The sequence below is a fragment of the Typopeltis vanoorti genome, chromosome 11 (assembly GCF_054136105.1).
Source record: "Typopeltis vanoorti isolate ZY-2024b chromosome 11, IOZ_Tvanoo_1.0, whole genome shotgun sequence".
Taxonomy (NCBI): Eukaryota; Metazoa; Arthropoda; class Arachnida; order Uropygi; family Thelyphonidae; genus Typopeltis; species Typopeltis vanoorti.
In genome coordinates, this window is record NC_143559.1 from 80,321,102 (window position 1) to 80,348,182 (window position 27,081).

Sequence of the window (27,081 nt, forward strand, 5' to 3'; positions counted from 1 at the left end):
GACCTATATTGTTTAACCTGTATATCAATGACATTGTCCGTGGATGGCAAGGGGATATCCGGTTGTTTGCGGATGATGCGGAGCTGAGAAGGGTTATTAGTAATAGTGCAGATGTGGTAGCCCTGCAAGAGAATTTGAATAAGCTAGATAGATGGGCAAATGAATAGGGGTGTCAGTTTAATGCAGCAAAATGTAAGGTCTTGAGGTTTGGGACACTGCATATACTCTATGGGAGGAGTTAAACTGGAGGAAGTAGGGGAGACAAGAGATCTGGGGTTGATGATTGATAGAAACCTGAAATTTAGGGGACATATTGCAAAAGTAGTGAAGGTAACACAGGGAATTGCTGCAATAATGGGAAGGACACTGACCTGCAGAGATAAAATGGTTATCATTCTGTTGTATAAGACTCTGATCAGACCACACTTAGACAGGATAAATAAGGGGATAAATTAACTGTGGAAAGGTACAAAGGCGGATAACAAAGATGGTGTCGGGGCTGTACAATGTTAGTTATGAGGATTGACTGAGGGAGTGTGGACTGCAGAGTTTGGTGGATAGAAGAAGGAGAAGTGATATGATTGAGACTTTTAAACTGTTGAGAGGTGTTTACAGAGTTGACACTAGGGAGTTCTTTCGCTTGGTTGAACAGCAGGAAGGAGTCATGACAAGGGGCCATCCCTGGAAGTTAGGAAAGGAAACTGTGAGAAAGATGGTGAGGAGTGGTTTCTTTTCATGGAGGCTGATTGAACCATGGAATGCATTGCCTGATAGAGTGGTGAGAGCAAGAACGGTCAATGCATTTAAGGAGTGGTATGATAGACTTTGTGTTCCCTAGGAGGGGACCTCCCTCGATGAGTCTTGATATACTTGTGTTTCTTAGGAAAGACCTCCCACAATGAGTCTTTTGACTCCATGGAGGCCTGAATAATAATAAAATAAAATATACAAATAATAACGTGAATATTTTTCACCTTGCCAACACACAGCATTGATGTGCTGTGTGTTGTCAAGGTGAAAATGTTCACCAAATTTCTTGTGTGGGAGATATATAATATATATATATATATATATGTGTGTGTGTGTGTGTGTGTGTATGTATGTGTGTGTGTGTATATATATATATATATATATATAAAAATGTTTAACAATTTTAATGACTTAAAACACTGAGATAATTAAGAATAAAAGTTTAATAAGGACACAACTAGTTTCGTTTGTAAGCCAACTTCGTCAGGTGTCAAAGCACACAGGTATATACAAAAAGATTGACAGAAACATTACACACTCACAACAACATCAACAGAGTTATCAAAAACTGTAGTTAAGTTTGTCTCGGAGTCCGTGCTTCAGTTCTGGCTACATTTATACACGTGTGTATGATCTTGCGAGAATGCCAGTACTGAATAGCAGAGCTATGTAAGTCTGGTAAATTGTAGCTAAGGTTGCTATTCACGTGGGTAGAATCGAGGGTGATTTCTTTTGACTCCAGGATACGTCTTTCAAGTTCATCGTAACATTTGTGAATATTAGAAGTTTGATTTCAGTCTATTTATTGTTGGCAGCCTTCATCAGAGTTTACAGAGAATGAGACATGGCTGGCGAGGGTGCTGGCTCAGATTCTATTATAAGAGATGTCTCTTTTGTGCTCTTCAAGACAGAGAAAGATTGATTTATCAGTTTGTCCGTAATAAGGTTTAACATAACTACAAATAATTCTGCATACACCTGGGAACTGAAGATGATATTTTTCTTTAGGCTGACTAAGGATAGATTGGAGTTTTGGTAAAGTAGAGAAGCATGTTTTGATGTTGAACTTTTTTTTTAAATTCTTGCCAATTTGGGGGAGAGGGAACTAATGTAAAATAAGGAGATGTAAGCTTTGGGGGTAGTAGAATCTTCATTAATTTGTTGACGACGGTGAAATAGGATTTTCTCAATACTTTTTTGGAGAGAAACCATTATTGATAAAGGTCCTTTTGGGGAAATTAAGTTCATTTTGCAATTCTACATCATCTGATAATAAGGATCTGGTCTGATGCTCAAGAGTAGATATAATTCCATATTTCTGTGAAGGGTAGTGGTGAGAGGACATGTGAAGGTATCTATCTGTATGTCTTGGTTTCCTGAAGATTGAAATTTTAATATTATCAGTACTCCTGGTTAGCTTTATATCTAAAAAATAAAGACAGTTGTTAACTTCTAACTCAGACGTGAATTTGATGTTGTGATGAAAGTTATTTAAATGATCCAAGAAAACTTTGAGGTTATCTGGGCCTTGTTCCCATATAACAAAAAAACATCAATATAACGTCTTGTTTTCTGTAAACTCTGATGAAGGCCCCAACACCAAATAGACTGGAATCAAACTTCTAATATTCACAAATTTACGATGAACTTGAAAGACGTATCCTGGAGTCAAAAGAAATCGCCCTGTATTCTACCCACATGGATAGCAACCTTAGTTACAATTTATCAGATTCGTATAGCTCTGCTATTCAGTACTGGCATTCTCACGATATTACATGCACATGTATAAATGTAGCTAGAACTGAAGCACAGACTCCAATTGAAACTTAACTACAATTTTTGATAGCTCTGTTTGTTGTTGCGAGTGTGTAATGTTTCTGTCAGTCTTTTTGTGTATACCTTTGTGCTTTGACACCTGATGAAGTTGGCTTACCAACGAAACTAGTTGTGTTATTAAACTTTTATTCTTAATTATCTCAGTGTTTTAAGTCATTAAAATTATTGAACATGTTCATAAACCGTGTCAATCTGCATACAAATAAATAAATATATATATATATATATAAGTTTTGTAATAAAAATTTCCATTACAAGAAAGTTCGACAGAATCAACAATATTATTTTCTTATATCTTTTACTTGTGTAGGAGAAAAGCAGTAAAATGTCACTCTTATATATCAGATGTTATAATGGCAAAAATAGTAAGAAAAAATCATTTGCACTTTCCTTTCAAAACACAAAGAAAGATGTATATTCACCCAGTGAAAAAGAAAATACCACATATTTTTCTTCTGTTATCTGATTTTTATTTTCTTGTGGTACAAAGAAGAAATCACTGCATATAACATGGGAGAATGCAAGAGGGCAAAAATCTGTAAATTGATTACATTATAACTAATAGAGAAATCATGTCAAAAAAATTATTTATGTAAGAGTTCTAACATCAGCAGATATAATGACATTTTCTTCTAGTTTAGATATGTGGCATTGTTGAAGTAGCTAAACCTTTGCTACTATTTTACTAAAATGAATGGGCATGTTCCCCAAGTGATTTACGTTTGTAACAGTTGTCTTGCGAATGGTTTATAAAATAAATTCTCTGAAATATCTGCTGAATGAATAGGTCCATAACCCTCACCCCCTTGCCAAAAAAAAAAAAAAAAAAGATTATGTAACGCATATGCTCATTTTCTTTTATAATAATTCGAATCCTCTTTTTCAAGATAATTGTATCAAACAATTTATAATTTTCGATAATAAAAGTGAAACCGATCACTATAAATTAAGAGAGATTATTTTGGCATAAATACTGTATCAGCATGTAAAAGAAATGTCAGTGTTCTGGTGTTAGGATGTCTGCTAATCAACAAGACATTCTTGATGTATTCTGCACTACAGCTTGAGGCACTTTAGTGTGACTAATGGAGGTTTTCCCTCTTTTCTTTCTCAATAGCAGTGAGAGTAATCTTTTAGATTTTCCTCCAGCTAAGAGGATTATTATCAAGTATTTCTAAGACGTATATTATTTCAGAAATAGCAACCAGCAGCAGCAGTACAAGTAGTAGTATTTAGATTTTTTTGAGAAAAAGAAACAAAAATAATACTACTGAACTTTCTTTTGTGTGGTATGCATATAAACAGTTTTACATGAAAATATAGAATATAGTGTTTCTAAAATTTCAAATAATTTCATCAGACAGTAGAACAGCTGATTTTAGATTGCAAAGAAATAGTACAGAATGAGAAGCTTCATGGTACAACAATATTATTGCCTTATTTCTTTTGTCAAAATGGTAAAATGAAGTAATATATTTTGAATACTGTCTGGAAGCGCTTTCAAACCAGTAGAAATTTAGAGTAGTTATGTAATTGTGTTCCATGAGAGGATAAGGGGGGGGGGGACAGGAGGAAGCCTTAGAAAATCTTCAAAATGAGCATAAAATTTGAATCATTCCGTATATGATATCTTTCATATTATATTTTCAACATATCTACAGTGGTTATGCACTGGATATTATCGTAATGTGTATCCTACAATAAAAAAAAAGACAAAGGCAAAGAGTCCCTGCTAAAATATCATTGGATATAAATTTTTGATATTAAAAATTTTATAATCACAATCTCACAATCAGAAACTGAGTAATGCAATTTAACATCATTTGTTATTCATAAAAACAAAACAAAAAAAAAAATTCGTTTCTAAAACTGAAATATAATAATCCATGTAATGGTATTTTGCTACAAAAGAAAGCAAAAGTCATCATATTTATTTAAATAAATGTTATTTAAAAATATGAATATTTGACATATTTTCAATGTAAACAAACATTTGAAAACCTGCAAAAAAAAAATGCTTCTGTATTGTCAGTAAAGTGAAGAAACATAAAGTTGTCTTGTTCTGTTGCATTGATTTGAAGAATAAAAAACAGCAAATTTACTATTACTAGAGTCATTGCATAGGCTGATCGGTGGTCATTTCAGGAATGATTACTTTCGCACATGTGAAATTCGTTTCAATTTTTGGGAAGAGACACAATAAATCAATTATGAGGCTCAAATATCTTAGGACAGTAAAGGAAATTCCAAGTAACACAATGCTCTTAAAGACAGGTGACACAAAGGTCGCTAACCAACAGTTAATTCACTAATGGCTCTAAAATAGCCGTAAAGGGATTAACAGCGGAGGGAGGTAATGGCATGATAAAAGGTAGAATGCCAATGAAGTTATGATCCATGAAAAAAGCTTGGGTGGTCTGGCTATTTCATCCACCTCAGCCGGTTGGAGGGTTAAACAGGAATGTGAGTGGTACTGCCAGCTCTGTTGAATATTCCTTTAAGATACATGGTGATATCTCATCACATCCTATTGCTTATTGATATCAATAAGCTTATTTATTTTCTCATATACCTCCTGCTCGCTCACAATTAAGCCATCCTATATCCTCCACACTTGAGTTTGTCATGATTTCACCTTGATGAGGATGAAACACCCTTATAAATTGTTCACTGTATATCTCAACAATGTCTTGTATAGCAGCTACCATTCTACCATTTTCATCCTTTAACATCCTTACCATAATCATTCTTCCTTCTACTTACCATATATCACAGAAACTCTCTTGTGATTTTCTTTGCCTAATTTTCTAATTTCTGCTCATACTGTAGATTTGCTGTTGCCAGCCTGGTTGGCCGAATGGTTAGCATAGCTGCTCTCCAGCCAAGAGGCTGTGTGTTTGAATTCTGCCTAGGCATGAATGGTTGTGATTGTCTTTCATCTTTATCCAGACAAATATGTATACACTCTCCCAAGATGGAATGGATCACTATGTGAGAAACAGACCCATTGGAAGTAATAAAGAAATAGTGAACCCTTCACCATGCAGGACACAATGCTGGTAGATTTGCTGTTCTTACCAACTGAAGCACATTCCTGGCCCGGCCTTTATACTCCTCATACAATTGATTGCTGCTATTATTCATCATGGTAGTATTCCCCTTCTTTCACAATTCATGCTTAATCCCTTCATTCATTCATTTGACACCAATTTTATTAAATCTTTTGACTTTTGGAACACGCTCAAGCATTAATGTTGTTGAATATTTTTTGGTTAGTTCTCATGCAGCATTTATTTTCCTCCCACTTAATATTTCATTCCATGCTATAGCTCTCAAAGGTCTAAGCTTTCATGATCACCTGCCTTGTAATTCCACATATGTCACTTCCTCTGATGAAATTATCAGATGTAAAACTCTCGATCTTCATGTGCCCTCCTTTACTTACTGCCTGAGATAGTTGTCTGTCAAGAACTCTTCATTCCAATCTACAATGCCATAATTAAAATAACCCATAATGATCATCCTTCCTTGTTCACTAACCCAAGTTGCTTATACAGTTCTTCATCCTCACCCTCTACATTCTTGGGCCTATAGCAGCATATGGCTACGTATCTCTTCCTGTCAACTTCTACATTGCACCATACTGACTCAAAACCACTGCAGCTATTTACATCTTGCATCTCCACTCTGTGTGAAGATAATTCACTTGTTATCATTAACATCATCCCCTCCCTTCTTGTCTTTTCTATTCTCTTGAAAAACATCCTACTTTCCATTTCATTTCCCATCAGGATATCCTTATCCAACCATGTTTCACTTATTCCAAGAATTTTTTGGCAAATAAACTCAATCAACAAAACCATTTCATCTCCCTTATTTCAAATGCTCCTAGCATTTGTAAATAAACCCAGCAATTCATTTTGCGGTCTATAGGCAGTCCTGCCCATGCCACTTGTAGGCTGTAATTTCCCCACACCTAACTATTCCAATTTGCCTTTATAATCACTTATCCTATTAATCTCTTCACATTCAACACATCCCAAGTCAACTCATTCCCATACTGACCACTCACTCACTCACACACACACACACACACACACACACACTACTTCCAACATCCACTCTTTATACTGTCTATGACACAGTATACACTTATCCCACCAGTTTCTCTGTTCATGTTGCATTCTCATTCTGTCATTATCACTCACAGCTGCTATTCTCATATACAATAACTTCAGTTTTACTAGTTTCTCTCTTCTGATCTTTTGCTTCACTTCACCTCTTACTTCCTCTGCTCACTTCACACATTGCTCCTCCTTGTAGCAACAGCCTATCTAACTTGCACCAAACCATTTAAATGCAACTGATCATTTTTGTACATTTCCATCCTTCCCTCAAATATATTGCACACATTTACAAACTCCATTCCCTTCTTCTCACACAGCTTTGCCAACATACCATTCATAATCCCTGCTCTCTGCCTCAACTTGTCATACCTTGGCAACACACTGACTTACTTTCCAACTACATTGTTATCTTTCACTCTTCTCAACACCATCCTAATATCCATCTACACATTTTCTTTATCTCCAATCAAGTCATTTTTTCCAATAACCATCACCACCAGCTCACTTGCTTATCTGCTTCTCATATATGATACATCAATTATCCTGCTAATTCTCCCTCTTGGAAAACATACCTTATGGAATCTCTCATTTATGACACCTTTAATAATTGAATATCTATACATAACTATTCTCAATTCATTTGTCATGTCTCTTTGTACTGGTTTTCCTTATCCTAACCTTTTCATCCCACTAAGCATATTTTTCATTTCATTTCTCATTCTGATAACCCATTTTCAAATCTTGCATCTTGGCAATTGCACTGTCAGTCTGTCATTGCTTCTTTTGTTTTGTCATTCTGACTTTTCTTCACTTTCACAGTGCCACTTGTATTCATTTCTATAAGCTATACTTTCTTTTGCTTCCATTTCATGATTTATACAATCATTTGCTCCCACAATTACACACTCTTTGATTCCACCAATTTGCACTTACTGATAACTTTTAGATATCACACTTTTGACATATCCATACCCTTTCTTGTCTCCTGTTCAGCATCTTCACAAAGACACTCTTCACGTTCTACCACATGTACATGTTGCATTCATTACAACAAACTATTCTCAAAGTCCACGCCATTAATTACATTTGATATTTACACTGCAAAACACTCCAATCTTGTTCATTCCATCATTTTGTCACTGTTCTCCATAAGCTCCAAAAATAGTAAAAATGAACGTCTATTTCAAACACACAAAACTGAAAAATAAACAAAACGACATGAAAACGGAAATCCAAATCACTACTTTACTACAAAAATAAAACTTATCTTCTGAACATCAACTTTCAGTGGCATTTTGCCACCTGGAACTCCAGTGCCCTCTAGCCAGATTGGTTATATTATTAAATTTTTACATGGTACACCTAAAATAAAGGGAAAAATATTGAAAAGCACTAGTATTAAGTCTTGTTGTTGGATGCTATAGATGAGTTGACATATGATTATTCATCCGCTCTGTTAAGTTCTGCATTTACTGACTAAATTGGTAACCCATTTAATTTAATTAGTAACTTTTTTTATTCTCTTATTTGCTATTAAGAAATTTGAAATAATGGAAACAGTATGATCATTTTATACATTTTGGTTGAAAATTTAAGCTGACAAAACAATATATATATAGAGAGAGAGAGAGAAAAGATGAGCACGAAAAGACTTTAATTATCCAAACATTGATTGGGTAGTAGTAGAATCTTGTGAGAAGAATGAAATTGCATTTATTGAGCTGTTATGGAACAACTTCCTCCAGCAGCATGTGATAGAAGGAACTTGAGGACAAAGAGTGTTAGATTTGATTATAGTGTCAGAGGGTGTTTCAGTTAAAGAGGCAACTATTCTGCCTCTGATTGGTGACAGTGATCATGCGGTACTCACTTCAGAAGTGACTAAGTTTATGAATGTTCCATTCAGAAAAGGTTACATGCTGAACGACAAAGCAGGAAATTATGACCAACTGAGGAGTATACTGAGTTCAGTGGAATGGGATTGATTGATGGATAGAAAGAATATCAACAGTGCATGGGAAGCATTTAAACAATACTGAAATGATGTGATATCAGAATGTTTCTCGAGAGTTCGAAGAATAAATAGAGTATGAGTTAAATGGATGTGTAATCTTATTAAGCAAGAGATTCGTATGAAAAGAATGTCATCCATGTGCATAAGGATGACATCCATTATGAATGTTATAAGCAGCAGGCTAGAATAGTCACAACTGTTGTACAGAAAGCAAAGTCTGAGTATGAAAAGAAACTGGCTCTGGATGCTAAAGAAGGACTCACAAGAATTCTATCGATATGCTGCAAGTAAAAGAAAGAATGAATATGAAAGAATAACTCTTCGCTAGATGAAGAAATGAGGTGTATGAGGATGAGGTATTAGAGCTGTTGCACAAATTGAATAAGAATTCAGCAATAGGGACTGATGGGATATTAGCACGTGTGCTAAAAGCGTGTTCAGCTAAACTAACCATTCCTTTGACAGGCTGTTTAATATGAGTCTCAGAACATGAAAGATTCTGCAGGAATGGAAGGAATGTATAGTAATTCCATTGGACAAGGGTGGTGCAAAGACCGACGTATCCAAGTATCGACCAATTAGTATCTCAGGAGTGGTGGTGAAGATTTGAAAAATTGGTTAGGACTCACATTCAGAAATGGGTTGACAGTAAATCTCTATTTTGCAATGAACAACATGGGTTTACTAAGGAAAGGTCATGTTTTAACAACTTGCTTACATTCTACAGCAATGTTACCATTGAACTAGGCAATGGGAATGGATACACCATGATACTTTTTGATTTTGCTAAGGCTTTTGACAGAATACAGCATGGTAGACTGTTGCATAAATTGGAGAAAATGGGTTTGAGTTATAGAATATTAGCATGGATAAGAGGATGGCTAACTGACAGATATCAAAAAGTGGCATACATACAGGGGATGTGAGTCTGCAAAATTTAAGGTAACAAGTGGTGTACCCCAAGGATCAGTGCTTGGTCCACTGTTATTCAATATGTACATTAATGATATTGGGAAGGATTTGACAAGCGACATACAGCTATTTGCTGATGTAAAGATAGGTAGGGTAATCAGGAATGCTACTAATATGCAGTACTTGTAGAAAGATTTGAATACGTTGGAATTGTGGGTATGGGAAAATGGGTGTCAGTTCAGTGTCAGTAAATGTAAAGTAATTCACTTTGGCATGATTAGATATCCAATGTCTTATTATTATATTGGTGGAATTAGGCTAGAAGAAACTGATGAGGCTAGAGATCTTGGAGTGTTAATAGATAAGAAGTTGAAGTTCAGGGGCAATGTGGCAAAGATTGCAAATACAACTCAAAAGATAATTGCATTGCTGAAACGAACTTTGATATGTAAAGATAAGGATCTCGTTTTACCATGATAAGACTTTACTCGGACTATTGTGTGCAGGTCTGATCTCCTGGTTTCAATTGTGATTCTGTTATATTGGAGAGAGTACAAAGGAGGTTGTTAAAAATGATATCAGGATTGTGGAATACTGATTATAAAGATACTGAGAAATTTAAGACCTTACTTAAACTATTGTGTGCTGGTCCGTTGTGATTTTCATATATATTGGATATAGTACAAAGGAGAGTGTTAAAAATGATATCAGGCTTGTGCGATACTGATTATGAAGACAGATTGAGAATTTATAGACAGCAGACACTAGCAAAAAGGAGAAAGAGGGGATGATATGATTGAGACTTACAAACTTCTGAAAGGGTCATACAGGATTTCAGTTGATGGAATTTTTCAGTTTATGGAGGGTGGGGAAGGGATGAGAGGGCATCCTTGGAAGCTGGGAATGAAGGCCGCTGAGAAAGGGGATGGGGGGTGAGGGCTCAATTTTTCTCTCAGAGGGTGGTGCGTGATTGGAATGGATTATACTCACAACATTTGATGTGAGTGTAATCCATTGGGTGTGAATGAATTCAACAATAAGTATGATAGTTGGTGTGTGTAGTATGTGGCCTCCCTCAATGAGTCTGTGACTCCCTGGAGGTCTCTCTTAATAATAATAATAATAAAAATTATATATATTGTGAATCACAAAATTCCCAAAAAATACGAGGGCGGTTTGAAAAGCTCTCGGCCTAACAATGAAAAAATGAATTTATAATTTCAAAATGATTTTTATTTTTCAACATAATCTCCGTTAAGACTAATACATTTATTCTAGCTATGCTCCACCATTATCTCGTCCCTGTAGTGGTTCTCAGTAAGATCTGCAAAATACCCCTCTACAGCTGCAATCACCTCTTGATTTGAAGAAAAATGCTGACCAGCGAGGAAGAGTTTTAGTTTTGGGAAGAGATAGAAGTCAGAGGGAGCCAAATCTAGGGAATAGGATGGATGTTCCAACAATTCATAGTGCAGATCCCTTAATTTTCCCATTGCCAAAACACCTTTGTTGCCAGGTGCATTATCCTGATGAAAGATGATTTTTTTCTTCTGCAAACTGGGTGTTTTTTCATGAATTTTTTCGTCTAGTCTGGTTAAAAGATTGGAATATTATTCCCTGGCTATTGTTTTACCCTTTTCAAGATAATTAATAAACAAAATGCATTTAGCATTCCAAAACACCGATGCGATGACCTTTCCTGCTGAGAGAACAGACTTTGTCTTCTTTGCGCTGAACAACCAACTTTTGTCCACTGTTTGGATTCTGGTGTGTAATGGTGAATCCTAGTCTCATCCATAGTAATAAATCAATGCACAAAATCGGTTTTATTCTTGTTAAAATGCTCCAAGCACTGTTCAGAGATTTTCAGGTGAGTGAGTTTTTGATCTGCTGTGAGCAAGTGCAACACCCGTCTTGTGTAAAGCTTTTTCATTTGCAATTCTTCATGCAAAATATATGCTATACATTCTTTTGAAATGCCTATAGTCTCAGCAATTTCACACACTTTGACTTGCCGATCATCCAATACCCTATTGTGCACGTGATCAATGATTTCTGGTGGGTGTTACACTTTTTGGACATCCTTTACGTGGATTATCTTCAAGGCTGGTACGACCACATTTAAACTCGGCAGCCCATTTCTTAATTGTCGAAAATGAAGGAGAAGAGTACCCATAAACTTTGTGAACTTTGAATGAATTTCTTTTGGCATTAAACCTTCTTTTACAAAAAATTTTATAACCACACTATACTCAATTTTATCCATTTCAAGGAATACAGACAAACTTTTGCTTCAGACAGCTATAAAACAAACTACTTGATAGAATGACTTGCAATTTCATATGGATGCTTATGACAGATGTACCAACTTAGAAATAAAAAATCATGCCGATAGTCTTCCCATCTATGGTTGAGGCTGAGAACTTTTCAGACCACTCTCATGTATAATTGCAAAATTTGTCAAATTTTTATTATTACTATTTATTTAAATAGTAATATTTATATGTTTGCTATTATTCTTGGCTTTATTTTATACATTTAAATAAAAAAAAGTTTTATGTATTTCTTAGCCTGGGAAACCAAATCCTTCTGTTTCGCTGTGGGTAGTGGATTTGATGACTCAAAATCCTCCCGAAAGAGTCAACCCACCAAAAGAATATGAAGATTTGTAAGTTTCTTCAATAAGAATTCAAATATAGTGTGTATTGCTTCTGTTAAAAGTGATAACACAAGCAAAATGACAAATAATACCATTCTTGTTATCCGTATACTGTATCTGTCTTATGACTTTTAGAATATTCATTTCTTTTGGAATTTTTTGGAATATTTTGTCTCAGTCACAGAGACATTTTCAAGGAGTGCAAATGAATAGTTGTAACACACACACACACACACACACACACACACACACACACACACACACACACACACACACACACACACACACACACACAGAATACTAAATGAGACTAGAGTTGTATCTAGGTGGAGCACCCTCTGTGGGCATCTGTAAGAAGCCTCAGTTGTAAACCCTACCTGAAACTAGCTATCATTCCCACAAAGGATCAGCTGCCTCCTCTCTCTGTTCCGGTGTATATAAAGTTCCCTGTTCCAGCAAGTTGACACAGTTTGGACAGACAGGTAGATCAGCCACCATCCACATAGATGAACACAGAAAATACATCTGTAATCATGACTATGGTGATGCGGACTATTCATAGGATTAACCGAAAGAAAAAACCACCATGCTCCATCAAGCAAATTTAGAAAAGAATGACTGTTTTTTGAATCTGCAACTGCCCTCAGAAATGAGCCTAATTTAAATAAATATGGATGCAAGAAATTTCTCAGAATATGAGAAACATTAATCTTGAGAGATCCCAAGACCTACAGATGTCCACAGTGGGTTCCCCACCTAGATAGGACTTTAGTCTTATATCCACATGTTTAATTTAGTAGTGTGTGTGTGTGTGTGTGTGTGTGTGTGTGTGTGTGTTACAAATGTTAATAATCCCCTGAAGATGTCTCTGTGACTGGGATAAAATATTGAAAGAATTAAATAGTTTTTAATTCTTTTGAACAAGTTTCAGGTCATCATATCCTCACACACACACTCTGTAAATGAAATTCGGAACTTAAAAAACACTACTAATAGACCATTAATTCATAATTTCATTATGAAATATTGAATATTCCTTAAATTTTGTATGCCTTCCCCCTCCCGTTTCCTGCTATCTATCTGCCTAAGTCTTTTGAATCAAATGCTTAAAATATATTTGTCAAGGGTTTTCAAATATTTATTTCTTTGTCAAATATTTGCTTCAACATTTACTGTTCTCACAATTCAAATGTCTTGAACAATTTTATATGGGTCCAAAAGATGTGAAATGCAGAATTGAACCTCTTTATTAACAGTAGATGCACAGATACCAAAACGTAGTATATAGAGTACATAATCCAGGAGAAGGCGAGTGACTAGTGGTGTATGCCACAGGACTCGTGGACCACTTCTGTTTAATATGTCCATAAATGATACAGAAAATAATTTGAAGTGAGGTATTCAGTTCATGCAAAGTTGGGTAGGATAATAGGTAATCAAGGTGATGTAGAGAGTTTGCAGTATGATTTGAATAGGCTGACACAAAACATAATGGATGTCTATTTAATGTGGAGAAGTGTCACATTATGCATTTTTGGGATACAAAGATTGCTAAAGTAGCCAGGGTAGCTCATAGGATTACTTGGTTATTGAAGAACACACTAATAAGGGAATTATCATTCCTCTTTATAAAGCATTAATATGACCACATCTGGATTACTGTGCTCAGGTCTGGTCCTCTGGGTTTCTTCGGGATGAGAAAGTGGTGGTGAAGATTCAGAAGCAAGTGACCAAGATGGTGAGTGGTCTGTGTGTGGAATGTTCCCTGTGAGTATAGATTGAAGGTGTGAGGATTGCAGATAGCTGAAAAAAAAAAAAGTGGGGGGGGGGGTATGATAAAAACATTTAAGTTACTTAAAGAGTTTTATAGGAATGCAGAGGGAAATGTTTCAGCACTTGGCTAGAGAGAGCAAAACAAGTGGTATTTCCTGACAGTTGGGTACGTATGTGGTTAGGAGAGGCATGAGGACCAAACTTTTCTCTTGGAGAGTAATGAATGGACATGTGTTGCTTGAGTAAGTTGTGAGTACTTTGTTAATGGTTTCAAGAAGAGGTATGATATATATATTGTGTTGATAGTTGGTCTCCCATGATGAGTCTTAGGATCCTATGGAAGTTCACGTGCAATAATAATAATAAAATACTGATAACATTGGCTTTAAAGCCAATGCTATCAGTATTTTATTATTATTATTATTAAGCCTGGAATAGTTATTCAAAGGCAAAACAATCTTGCAACCAGATTTGGCATAATCTTAAGTGAAATAATCCTTTCAATGATTATCTCAAAACTCCATATTTGCTACAAAATAAATTGTACCTCGTGTTCTCATCAAATAGTCAATATTTATATTATTATTTTGAGACTTTTGAGAATTCCCTATACCACTCACGAAACCAGTGAAAATTTCAAAAACTGATTGATTCAATAAATGGGAGAAAAAGAGAAAATATTCTGACAGTCATCAGAAGAAGACAGGTGAAATGGTTCGGACATGTGGAGAGGGCTAATGGCATTCCAAAGCAAGCACTAGAAGGAATCGTTCTGGGATCAAGGGTTAGGGGCCTACCTCCTCAATTAAAATGGACTGATAACATCAAAAAATGGACTAATTCCTCCCTTTCTCAACTGACATCAAGAACAAGAGACCGAGATGATTGGAGGAGGCTAACAAAGAATATAACCTACCAGCCATGAGTGACCCAATGGTCCATTTAGGACTACTGGAGAGAAAGAAAATATTATTATTATTATGTGACACCTCCAGGGAGTCCAAAGACTCATCGAGGGAATGCACCTACTCTTGTCTCCACCAACTACAATGAATCGCAACTACAGCACCACTAGTATTTTCAAAGACAATACAAACATCCATGCCCACGGCAAGATTCAAACCCGCATCCTTTTGGTTGGAAAGCGGATATGTTAACGACTCGGCCATCCATGCTGGCTATATATTTTATATAGCTTTGCTATATGTTTTATAGCAAGTCATAGTATTTAAAGCCTGAAATCAATTACTTGTGTAACAGTTCATATCAACAGTGTGGATCATTATCTTTATCATCATGGATGGGAGCAGTATACAGTATATGGTTTTTTGTATGATAATAAGCACTGAAAAACATAAATTTGACAACAAAATTAACAAAAAAAAAATAATAATATGTGATGAAATGTCCAACACTATAACATCTATTTTACATTCACATCACTTAATTATTGAAAACAGAACCAGCGATAATGAATCTCTGTATCTGAAGAGCATGTACTAGAGAAGAGGGAGAAGTGAGTAGGGAACTGAATCCCTGAAATGTCTAAATATACTCACTTGTATATTTAGACATTTTTAGACAATTTGTTCTGTTTAGACAATAAAATGGCTATCATTAATGATCATGTAAAATGTAACTGAAAAAAAAAAAGTACTATATTATTATTCAGAACAGATATTTAATAAAAATCTCTGTTTTATGTTTTATACCTTTTGTTTCATAGAGAGTATTACTTCACAGCCGTGAAATGGATTGACAGCAACAGTTTATCTGTTGTGTGGCTCAAAAGGGTACAGAATTCTTCTATTATTTCTATTTGCAAGAGTTCAAATAAATGGGGTTGTGTAAAAGTAAGTAAATATATCCCATTTGATTCTTTAAGAAAGAGAGAGAGAGAGAGAACCTGTTTGTCAAATTTGTAATTTTGAAGCTACAAGTATCATTAATGTTATAATTTTTAGCACAATATCAACTAGTTCCACTAATTCATTGTAATGCTACATGTGTGCATAAGTTTTAATACGTTTTATTTTCCACTATTCAACTCTTGCAAAAAAAAAAAACTCTTCCCCATCATACACATAGCTGATCATACCATGCCTTAAAAATATTCACATTTTCTGGAAACACCACACTCTCAGGTAATGCATTACAATCATTCACTATTCTACAGGATGGCCCATAAGTCATGGAACATGCTGTAGAAACGGCCCCATCTTTGTGAAGCAACTGCATAAGTTTTTTAACATCGAGTCTTGTTATTAGTTATGAAAACCACATCACATAACTGCCTTTTATTTTCGGCTTCACTAAGATGAACCCTGTCTACAGAATATTCCATGACTTATGGGCCATCCCGTATAAGCAAAAATTTTCTTACTTTTGCTCACACTCTCCTTATTCAACTTCTAGGGATGATCTCTTATTCTTCATCTCATCTCTCACCATTCTCTCAATGACTTTTTTAACATTAATCCAATAAGAACCCTTTACCAACTTATATATTTCTATCATATCACTTCTCATCCCATCCACTAGACTCTATAAATTATATATCCTCAACTTGTATTCATACTTAACATTCCAAAGACCCCCCCCCCCCCCAGTCAGTTGCCTCTGAACCCTTTTCATCTCTTCATCCTTTTGAAAACCAGGTGACCAGGCCTGTCCAGAAAGTAAGGTCTGGTCAAGAATTTAAAACAAAAAAACTGGTAGAGAAGAAGAAAAGTTTTTTTTTTTTTTAATGCACTAAAATACCTACATATACACTTTATTTTTCTAGATAGTTGCCATAGATTTCCAGCCATTTTTGATATCGTGCACCAGCATCTTCATACCATGTCAAAAAAGTCTTCTGCCAGTAAGTTCAACCACTGAGTCATGTAGTTCTTCAGTCCCTCATCTTCAAAGTACTGAGATGGGAGCTACTGCTTCATACGAAGGAACAAGAGGTGGTCACTGGGTGTGAGGTCGTAGCTCTAGGGTGGGTGGTCAAAAAGTTCCCACCTAAACTTCTGAATTTTCTGAACAGTTCGCACTGCAGTTTGAACTCATGCATTGACATATAAAAGTACGACCCCCTGACAACAGCATTACTTGTCTTTTGTTCTGAATTGCTCATCTGGATTTCTTAAGCATTTCACAGTATGCATTAATTGTGGTTACTCGCTGAAGGAAATCGACAAGAAGATCCCTTTTCGGTTCCAGAAGACAGTGCCCATCATTTTTTTGACTGATGGTGCCTGTTTGAATTTACCATAAGCTTTACACAGTTGTTAATGAATTTCTGCAACACTACTATTGCTTTGTACCAACAAAAACTGTATCACACCATGAACTTTGCATCTGGCAGGATTTTTTCACAGCACTCATGAATTATCCATAGGAGATAAGTAATAATGCACCAAAATTAAAATGGTTAACAGCTAGTTAATGAGTCACTCTATGCTACCATGCATGCACAGCCCCTCTTCCATCTTATTTGGCAGTAAATTCTGAAAACAGATCTTACTCTCTGGATGTGCCTTGTATAACAGAACCATAATTTTCTTATTTCTATAAGCGAGTGTTCCTCTGCATCATTGCCATAATTCATTGTGCTATCCTCACAATTTTAGCAGTGTGTCCTCTAAATTTTAGATCTCAATCATCCACAGATTTCTTATTTCCTCTACCTCCTCCAATATATCCCCACCAAGTATATGCTTTACATCCCATTTCTGTTTCCTAAATTTTAAACCTTACACTTTGCAACATTGAACTGGCTTCTCCTCTCTCCTTATGTTGATTCACTCAGTCTATTGAAATCCTCTTGCAAAGTCCATAAAAGAGAATGCCATTGTTGTCAATCCAACGGTGGATCTTTGTTCTCACTAACCTCTCCAACACTTTACCCACAATACCTGACGACAGATTGGCCTGTAATTTGAAGCTTGAGTTCTGTCACCTCTCTTATGAAGTGTTACATTCTTGCCTTCCCTCCATTCCTTTGGAACTTGACCCAATGTAAGACTTATTAAACAAGTAAGCTAAGGCAGATGTGAACTCCCTGGCCCATTCCTCCAAAACATGTGGTGATATATTATCAAGTTCCATGGTCTTATTAACATAGAGTTTTCTCAGTTCTCCATATACTTTTTGTTCACTCATAGTCAGTCTCTCCTTCTCCCCTTCCACTGCTTTCAGACTCTTCATAATATCTCATTCACAAGGATGAAATGTTTACAAGCCTCTGCATATCCTTACTTTTGTTGTTACATGGGGATCAGCATTCATTATGGTAAAATAATGGGACTACTGTTGTGTTAAAGTAGTAACATTAATTTAATATAAATCATGATAATTAGCTCATGTTTTCATCTTCATATTAAGATTATCATCTGGAGTACACACACATAAAGAGAAATGCTATGCGACAGCCACACTGTATTGCAAAACATCACTAATTTGGTCAACTGTTAATGTTATTAGCCTGATCTGTGATGGATGGCGGGTGGGTGGGAAAAACACCACATCAAAGCTAGTCTTGTTTTTATGTGGCTAGAGACCAATTTCAGTCATATTTTCCTCTATTTAAAAATGCTACTAAATGCTAACAGCATAAGTAGGGTCTAATCAGTGGCATATCTAGCGGAGGGGGGGGGGCGGTCTGTCCCGGGCATCACTTTGAACCTTTTTGAATTTTGCAGTTTATTCTAAAATACAGTCTCGAGAACTCCATTCCAAATATTGTAATACTACTACGAATTTTCCTCACAATTGCTGTAAGTGTTGCTAGTTGTGAGAGGAGTTTGGCATCACTTTGAACCTTTTTGAATTTTGCAGTTTATTCTAAAATACAGTCTCGAGAACTCCATTCCAAATATTGTAATACTACTACGAATTTTCCTCACAATTGCTGTAAGTGTTGCTAGTTGTGAGAGGAGTTTTTCTAAATTAAAATTGATTAAGAATTACCTACATTGCTATGAAATAGATTTTGCCAATGTCATTGATGATTTTGTTAACAGAAAAGCAAGAAAAATAACATTTTAGAATGTTGGAATTAAAGTTTTACTTCAAAAACAAACATAGCATTTTGATTTATTTCCCTATATGTCGTTTTGACTTTTTTTAGTATTTTTGGTGTGTATTGAGAGGGGTAGCGAACTCAGGGACTTCTCCAGGGAGCAAAAGCTCTAGCTATGCCACTAGGTCTAATCAATATCTGGAATAAGGGATCAAGTTGTCAAATTATTATTCCTGATACCTCCAAGGAGTCCGAAGACTCATCGTGGGAGGACATCTACAATTCTCTCTACACCTAACCTCTACTACGAATCATCTCCGAGTCCAGGAGTAGGGGATTACTGGAGACCTACAGTTCTAATTTGTGACTTTTTTGATATAGAGATGAGTTGAATGCGATGTGTAGCATCCATTATTCCTTGATATTAAGGAATAATTGGTGGTTGATTAGAATTTCTCAGGCTTCTTGAAATTCGCGTTCTTACCAAGTTTTGGTATGATTATAAGGAACAAATACCTTTGTAATAATTTATGTCTAGAATATTGAGGGCACAATCAGAATTACCTGATTTTTCATAATTATTAAATTTGATATGTTGTTTGTGTTCATTTTTTCTGGATTGGAATTTTGCATGGTGGGGGGGGGGAAATCCTTGCAAGAGTATGTTAAGTTCGTTAATTTTGTAATGGGTCTAGAGGTGGAACTGAAGACATACTTATTAGTATTCTGTTTATTTTTTTTTCTGATATCCCTTTAGAGTACTGCCATTGGCTCATCACTATCCTCTCCTATTGCCAACTTTTACATGGAAGCTTTTGAGTGATATGCTCTTGATTTTAAAGTAGGTTTCAACCCAAAATTGGGCTCAAAATGCTTCAACCAAGCAACAAACATATCTAGTTAACTGCTAAACTTTAAACACCTTCCTTAACTACATGAACTTGCAACATAAATGCATACAATTTTCAACATAGAAATTGAAAACCAGAACCTTTCATTTCTGAATGCACATGTTGCACATCTTTCCTTGGGCAGTCTGTTCTTCACTGTTTACCACAAACTTACACATATTGGCCAATACTCTCTCACCACCTAATATGAAAACTTGGCATCATTACCACTGTTAAAAACAGCACAACAATAATTTGCTCCAATGAGTAGCTCTTAACCATGGAAAGGCCCCCTTTCCGTAACACATATTATACATACCCATAAGGATATGTGCTTTACAGTATGGGATACTAAGGCAAGTGATGTGAAGTCATTAGCCTCTGTATACGAGTTGCCCTAGTCCTGATTATATTTCAGGTGCAAACTTTGTTTGCTTACACTTGGAAAAGGATTAAACCAAGTATATAATTTCTTTGTATCTTTAATTTACTGATTGAAATAAGTAGATTACTAAAACATGACCTCCCTTTAGCAAATTCGTGCTGTTCATCAAAAATAATACTGTTGTTATCAACCCAATTCTGAATCATGATTCTCACCAGCCTTTCCAATGATTTAACCACAATTCCTCACATACGGATTGGCTAATAATTTGGTTCTCGAATTCTGTCACCTCCTTTATGAAGTGGTTCAATCTCGCCTTCCTTCCATTCCTTTGGAATTTGACTGAATGGTAAGACTCATATTAAACAAATATGTCAGTTAATTCTCTAGCACATTCCTTCAAAATATGCAGTGATATATCATCAAGTCCCACAGCCCTGTTAATATCATGTTTGCTTACTTCTCCATATACTTCTTTCTCACTCACAGTCAGTCAGACAGTCCTCTTCCTCATCATCCACTGATCTCAAACTCTCCATGATATCACATTCGCAAGAATGAAAGACCTTTATTAACTGCTCATTAAATATCTCAACTATATCCTCCATAGTAGTTGTCCTTATACCATTTTCTCCAGTCAGTGCCATTCTACCATAATCATTATTATTTTTGCAGGCAACAGTGAAAAGAACTCCTAGGATTTTTTGGCTTCATTAGCTAATTGCTACTCATACTGAACTTTTGCTATCCTTACCAACCGAGTAAGTTCCTGTTCTTTTATTCTTCATGGAATTGATTATTGTCACTCGTCTTATGTTACCTCCATAATGCCTTTTTTTCCTCTGTATTGCATGTGTAACTCTTCATTCATCCATTTAACACCTACCTTATTTAATCTTTTGACTCTTGGAATACTTTAGACATTGATTCTACTAGATAGTTCTTGAATACACAAGCAATATTGATCTTCTTTCCACCAAACTCCTCATTCCATGCTACAGTTGCAAACTGTCTCCTGAGTTTCATATAACCACCAATATTGTAGCTCCACATATACCCTTTCCTCACAGAAGTGCTCACATGGTTGGCAACCACCCAGGTAATAACTTCATGGTCACTCTCACCAACTGCTGGGAGACTTGACACCTCGTTTATGACATCCTCTAATGAGATAATCAAATCCAAGAACCTCAATTCTCATTTGCCCTCTGTTATGTACTCCCTGAGGGTAGTTGTCCCTCAAAAACTCAAGAAACTCATTTTCTTTACTTCTGGTTTGTATCTCGTCATCCCAATCTATATTGCCATAATTATAATCACCTATGATTACACAGTCCAACACAATTTTTGCTGACTTTATATGAGACTTGTTTTTTACTGATTTGGGTACACTGATTTCAAATATCAAACCCATTTTTCTCTATCACATCAGGTTTTTCCTCTATGGCATTTTCTTTTTGCTAATTTGTAAGTTTTTGATAGTTTTAAGGAGGCAGTACTATTTAGAGGATCAAAAATCGATTTTTTAATATTATTTTCTGAAAGTATGTACTTTTAAAAATCTGTTCCTAACTTTTTATCAAGAAATTCAAAAAATTCCCGAAGATATAGCCTATTATTCAAAGCGGTGCGCAGATCAGAATCGGAGCGCTCACCACTCTAGCTTGTTAGTAAACGAATAAATGCGTAAGAACCTGCAACGGCACATACTGATGCTTTGAATGTGAGAGAGGCTGATAATTAGATACATAACTACTTAACAATATTCATTAAAAATTACAAGAATATTTATAAAAAAAATAACAATTTTACTTACACATGAGTTTCAGGGAATAAATTTTTGTTTGTAGCAATTTCTGCTGTGTGTTCTGTTTTGGCAATTCCTTTGAATACTCCAACAGTAGTCGGCCATCATGTGAGAATCCCATCTTCCTTGGTACCGATCTTCCATAGTTTTTAAGTCTTGATGAAATCTTTCGCCTTGTTCATCGCTTACAGCACCTAAATTCTCAGGAAATCTATCAAGATGATTGTATAGGAAATGAAGCTTTATGCTCATGTTGCAACCTAGGCGCTGGAAATTTTCAAGCATTGTTTCCACTAGATCTTTGTAATTGCATGCTTTTTTGTTTCCAAGAAAATTATTCGCAACTTCCATCGTAAATGAAGTCCAGGCCTCTTTCTCAATTTCGTTCATAGAGTTGATGAAATTTGGGTCTCTCATTAAAGTTCTAATTTGCGGTCCATCAAATACACCGGCTTTAATTTTTTCATAACTAAGTCGTGGAAATTTTTCACATATGTATTGGAAACAGTCACCTTGTAAATCTAAAGCTTTAACATACTGCTTCATAAGACCTAGTTTGATGTGTAGAGGTGGAAAAATGATTTTTTCTCTGTCGATTAAAGGTTGATTTATAACATTCTGTTTTCCAACATTTAAGGATATTCTAAGAAGCCAATGTTTCTCACTCCAGTGTTGGTTTCTAGCTCGACTATCCCAGAAACATAGAAAACACGGAAACTTTGTATATCCTCTTTGAAAGCCAAGTAAAGAATTCACCATTTTAAGATCTACACAGATGATCCAATTATGGTCTGTATATTTTAATAACTTCAGAACCTTTTTAATGTCCTCATATGTTTCCTTTAAGTGGACTGAATAGCCAATAGGAATTGAGCCATATACATTCCCATTGTGAAGTAAGACACACTTGAGACTTCTGCTTGAACTGTCGATAAATAAACGCCACTCATTTGGATGATATTGTACAACACTCATTTCAGTTAGTAAACCTGACACATTGTTACAGTAAACAAACCCACACTCGTGTTTAAAATATTGTACAAGATTACTTTCCCTGCTACGATAAAAAGTTATCTTCGTATCTTGCTCCAGTAAGTTTTTTCATTTAATCTTGAAGCTAACAATTCTGATGATTCCTTTGATAGGCCCAAATCTCTTACTAAGTCATTCAATTCCGCTTGAGTAAAACGTTGTGGTCCAGAACTAGAAATTAAATTTTCATTGTCTAAATCAACATCCGGGTCTTGCTCCTCAAGAACATCTGGCATATCCCAATCAAGCTCGTTCTCAAGTAAAGGAAGTCCTTTATAAATTGGCACGGCTATTTCATTGGAATGAGCAACTGGCCAAATTGCTGAGTCGAGATTTGGATACACAATTTTTTTCTTATTCTTCTTATTATAAACAGAAGTCTGAACTAAACAAAAATAGCAATCATCTATGTGATTTTTCAGTTCACACCAAATCATTGGAATGCCAAAAGCTAATTTTTGGTGTTTTCCCTTGCTCTTCTACACATGACTTACACACTTTATTTGGAGCCCATGAATTGTCCTGATCTGCAAGTTTTATGTCAAAGTATGCAAAGTACACTTTCTTAACGAAATCAGTGATATTTGTCCTTTTACTGGGAACAGTAAAGCTGCCACAAATGTAGCAGAAGGAATCTACACTATTGACACATTTTCGAGTAGTAGAATGTATTTTCTTCACTGCCAACTAACATGCAATTAACAAGACAAAAAAAACCAGAGACTTTATCGAAATGTTATAAGCGCTCATCATACTTTCACGATCGATTAACGATTGACTGATTTCGATCGTTCTTTGTCCGCTATGATGCATATAGCATTCATTTGTTTTAGGCAGTTGTCATCGCCTACTTTTCATCACCTAAATGTATTAGATCGGTTATCGGCCTCTCTTGCATTCAAAGAGCCAGTACATGCCATTGCAGGTTCTTATGCATTTATTCGTTTACTAACGAGCGGTGAGCGCTCCGATTCTAATCTGCGCACTGCTTTGAATAATAGGCTATATCTTCGGAAAGTTTTCGAATTTCTTGATAAAACGTTAGGAACAGATTTTTAAAAGTACATACTTTCAGAAAATAATATTAAAAAATCGATTTTTTTGATCCTCTAAATAGTACTGCCTCCTTAAAACTATCAAAAACTTACAAATTAGCAAAAAGAAAATGCCATAGAGGAAAAACCTGACGTGATAGAGAAAAATGGGTTTGATATTTGAAATCAGCGCACCCAAATTAGTAAAAAACAAGTGTCAGATCATAATCAGCAGAAAAAAATTTTTTTTTTTGTTGGCCAGTGTTATCACCCTTTTCTCATTTGCTTGGCTAATTTTCTTATACACTTGCTGGTCACAACCCTCCACATCATCAGATCTGTAGCAACATCCAACAAAGTGTTTCATTGTATTCACCTCTATCTCACACCACACTGCAGCAAAACCACTATCCCTATTTTACCCTTGCATCTCTACCTTGTATGGATATAACTCTTTTTCTATCATCAATAGCACTTCATCTCCTTATTTTACCCTTTCCATCTTCACAAAACACATCATACCCTTCCATATCTATTTCTGTTAGGATGTCATCTTTACCCAACCATCTCACACTTATTCCAACAATTTTAGAGTGAACAAACTCAACCAATGCAACCATTTTATTTCCCTTGTTTCTGATACTTCTAGCATTCATATAGAAACATAACAGCTCATTCCTGGATCTATAACAAGTTTCATTGATACCACTTATTAGATATGACTTCTCCATTTTCCTCAAGCCATTTCTGTTTCTCCTTATTTGTCCCAGAACCTTCTTCAAATCCAACTGTTTTCCCTACATTCCAAGTCATCTCCCTTCCCTTTTTGTCTACACACAATCACATCCTCTTGGAGTATCATCCCTTCTCATGCTGTGTTCCCCTGCTGTCCACCCTGAGTCTCCCTGTTTTCCTGCTTATCTTTAACACTTGTTCTCTCATTCTCTACACTCATGCTGCCCACTTCTTCATTCATAAGCACCACTTCAGTCTCTCCTTTGTTACTCTCCTGCTCTTTCATATCGCTTCTTACTTACTTAAATTCATTCTCTGGACTCATTACTCTCCCATCTGGCAACAGTCTCTCCAAATGACTTACAATAAAACCATTCAAATGCAGTCCCATCACTCTTATTCAGTTCTTCCTTGAAAATCATTCCACACATTGACAAACTGTACTCCTTTATCTTCACGCAGTTCTAAAATATTATTTATAATTCTTGCTCTCCGCTTCATCTCATCACTGTCGTACCTGGGCAACACACTGACTACCTTTTCTATCACACTATTATCTTTTATCCTTCTCAACGACCTCCTGATATCCAATCTTACATTCTCCTTGTTCCTAATTCAAGTTATTTGTCTCTACTACCACTGCCAACTCCTTTGCCCTCTTACTCCTCATATCTAACTCCACAGTTACTCTATTCATTTTACCTCCTGGAAAACAAACCTTTTCTTGTTTACCACACTTCTAATAATCTAATTGCCATACAACACCGCTCACTGGTCTTTTCTGAACTTTTTCATACTGACATCATTTGTTTTTATCTTCTTCCCTCTTCCATTCATATCTCCAATTTTCTTAATTTAACTCTGCATCCACCTCATCTCTTGCTTCATCTTCACCAACTCAACTTTCAAATCTTGCATTTTTTTTCACTATCATTTAATCTCACTATGTTACCACCAGTCGCACATGCTTGTTCGCTGTCAACCGCACTTGCCATTAAGTGCACTCTGTTTTTCAATGTCATTATTGCCTGCTTTATCATCAACTTTTTTTTTCTTCAGATAAAAAGTTTGATAATTCATGACATGGCATGAATTAATGCCATGTCAATTACAACGGCATGTTCCCCACTCATATTTAAGCAAGCCTTATGGTCCATCAGAACATTGCCTTTCCTACATACCCACATCCGTTCTTTTCTCTTCTTCAGCCTCTTTATATAAATATCCACGACATCTTCCCACTCATATATATACTACAAAATTCTTCACAAGAATATACTCTTAAAAATAAAAAGAATTTGGATTGCAGAAAAACCATACCCATTCTATTAAGATGGTTGATATGATTGAATATATGAGTGTATAATTGTTTAACTTTTACTTTAATGGCATTGGAACAGACTTAACTGGATGTGAAGCTGTTTGCCATTGGCACGAAGTTCAGAACAGCTATGAGAGGTAAAGCATATGTTGTGGGCTTGCAGAAGGATCTGAATGAACTATGCGAGTTAGCAAATAAGTGAAGCTTTCAGTTTAATGTTGCAATGTGCAAGGTCTTGAAATTTCATGTGCAAGGATGGGATACAGAATATACAATTAATGGAGAAATTTTGAAGGAGGTGGAGGAGATCAGAGTTCTAGGTGTACAGAGACTCGGAGTTTGAGGATCATCATAATCAAATTTTTGATGTCTACCCTTAGGGGGATATACAGGTTATTATGATATTACATGAAAAAGTTACATCATTACTAACTTCCGATTGAAAATTTTCGTCCAAATTAACCTGTTATCTGTCAGAACTCCATATCTATCCTGGCAAAGAATACTTGTTTTTATAATCTTTCATCTCCCATTCTGTTTAAGTGATAATACCATCTGAGATTAGCTCTGCTCACATCTTCTTGGATGCTAATAATGTCAAATTCATAATATCCTCATTTTTAATATCACACTGCTATTAATGCCATCTGTTCACTCTCCTCATTTTTCACAGAACTCTCATATCTGTGGTCTCCAGTCTTTGAAGTGTTTTATTTCTAATCCAGCTCTCAAATCCATAAACACTGTCTTGTATACAGTTAATTTAGTGTTTAGACTAATTTCTTTCTTTCTTAG

The 27,081-nt window shown here is 35.6% G+C and overlaps 1 protein-coding gene across 2 annotated transcripts in view; it reads left to right on the forward strand.

The window, feature by feature from the left end:
- Positions 1-27,081, forward strand: part of LOC150101779 (dipeptidyl peptidase 4-like) — a 576,437-nt gene that overhangs the window by 373,465 nt on the left and 175,891 nt on the right. For both annotated transcript variants that reach the window (XM_090400235.1, XM_090400236.1), the window contains exons 10-11: positions 12,210-12,307; positions 15,798-15,924. In XM_090400235.1, the coding sequence (XP_090256361.1) occupies positions 12,210-12,307; positions 15,798-15,924 (225 nt within the window). The remainder of the gene's footprint in view (positions 1-12,209; positions 12,308-15,797; positions 15,925-27,081) is intronic.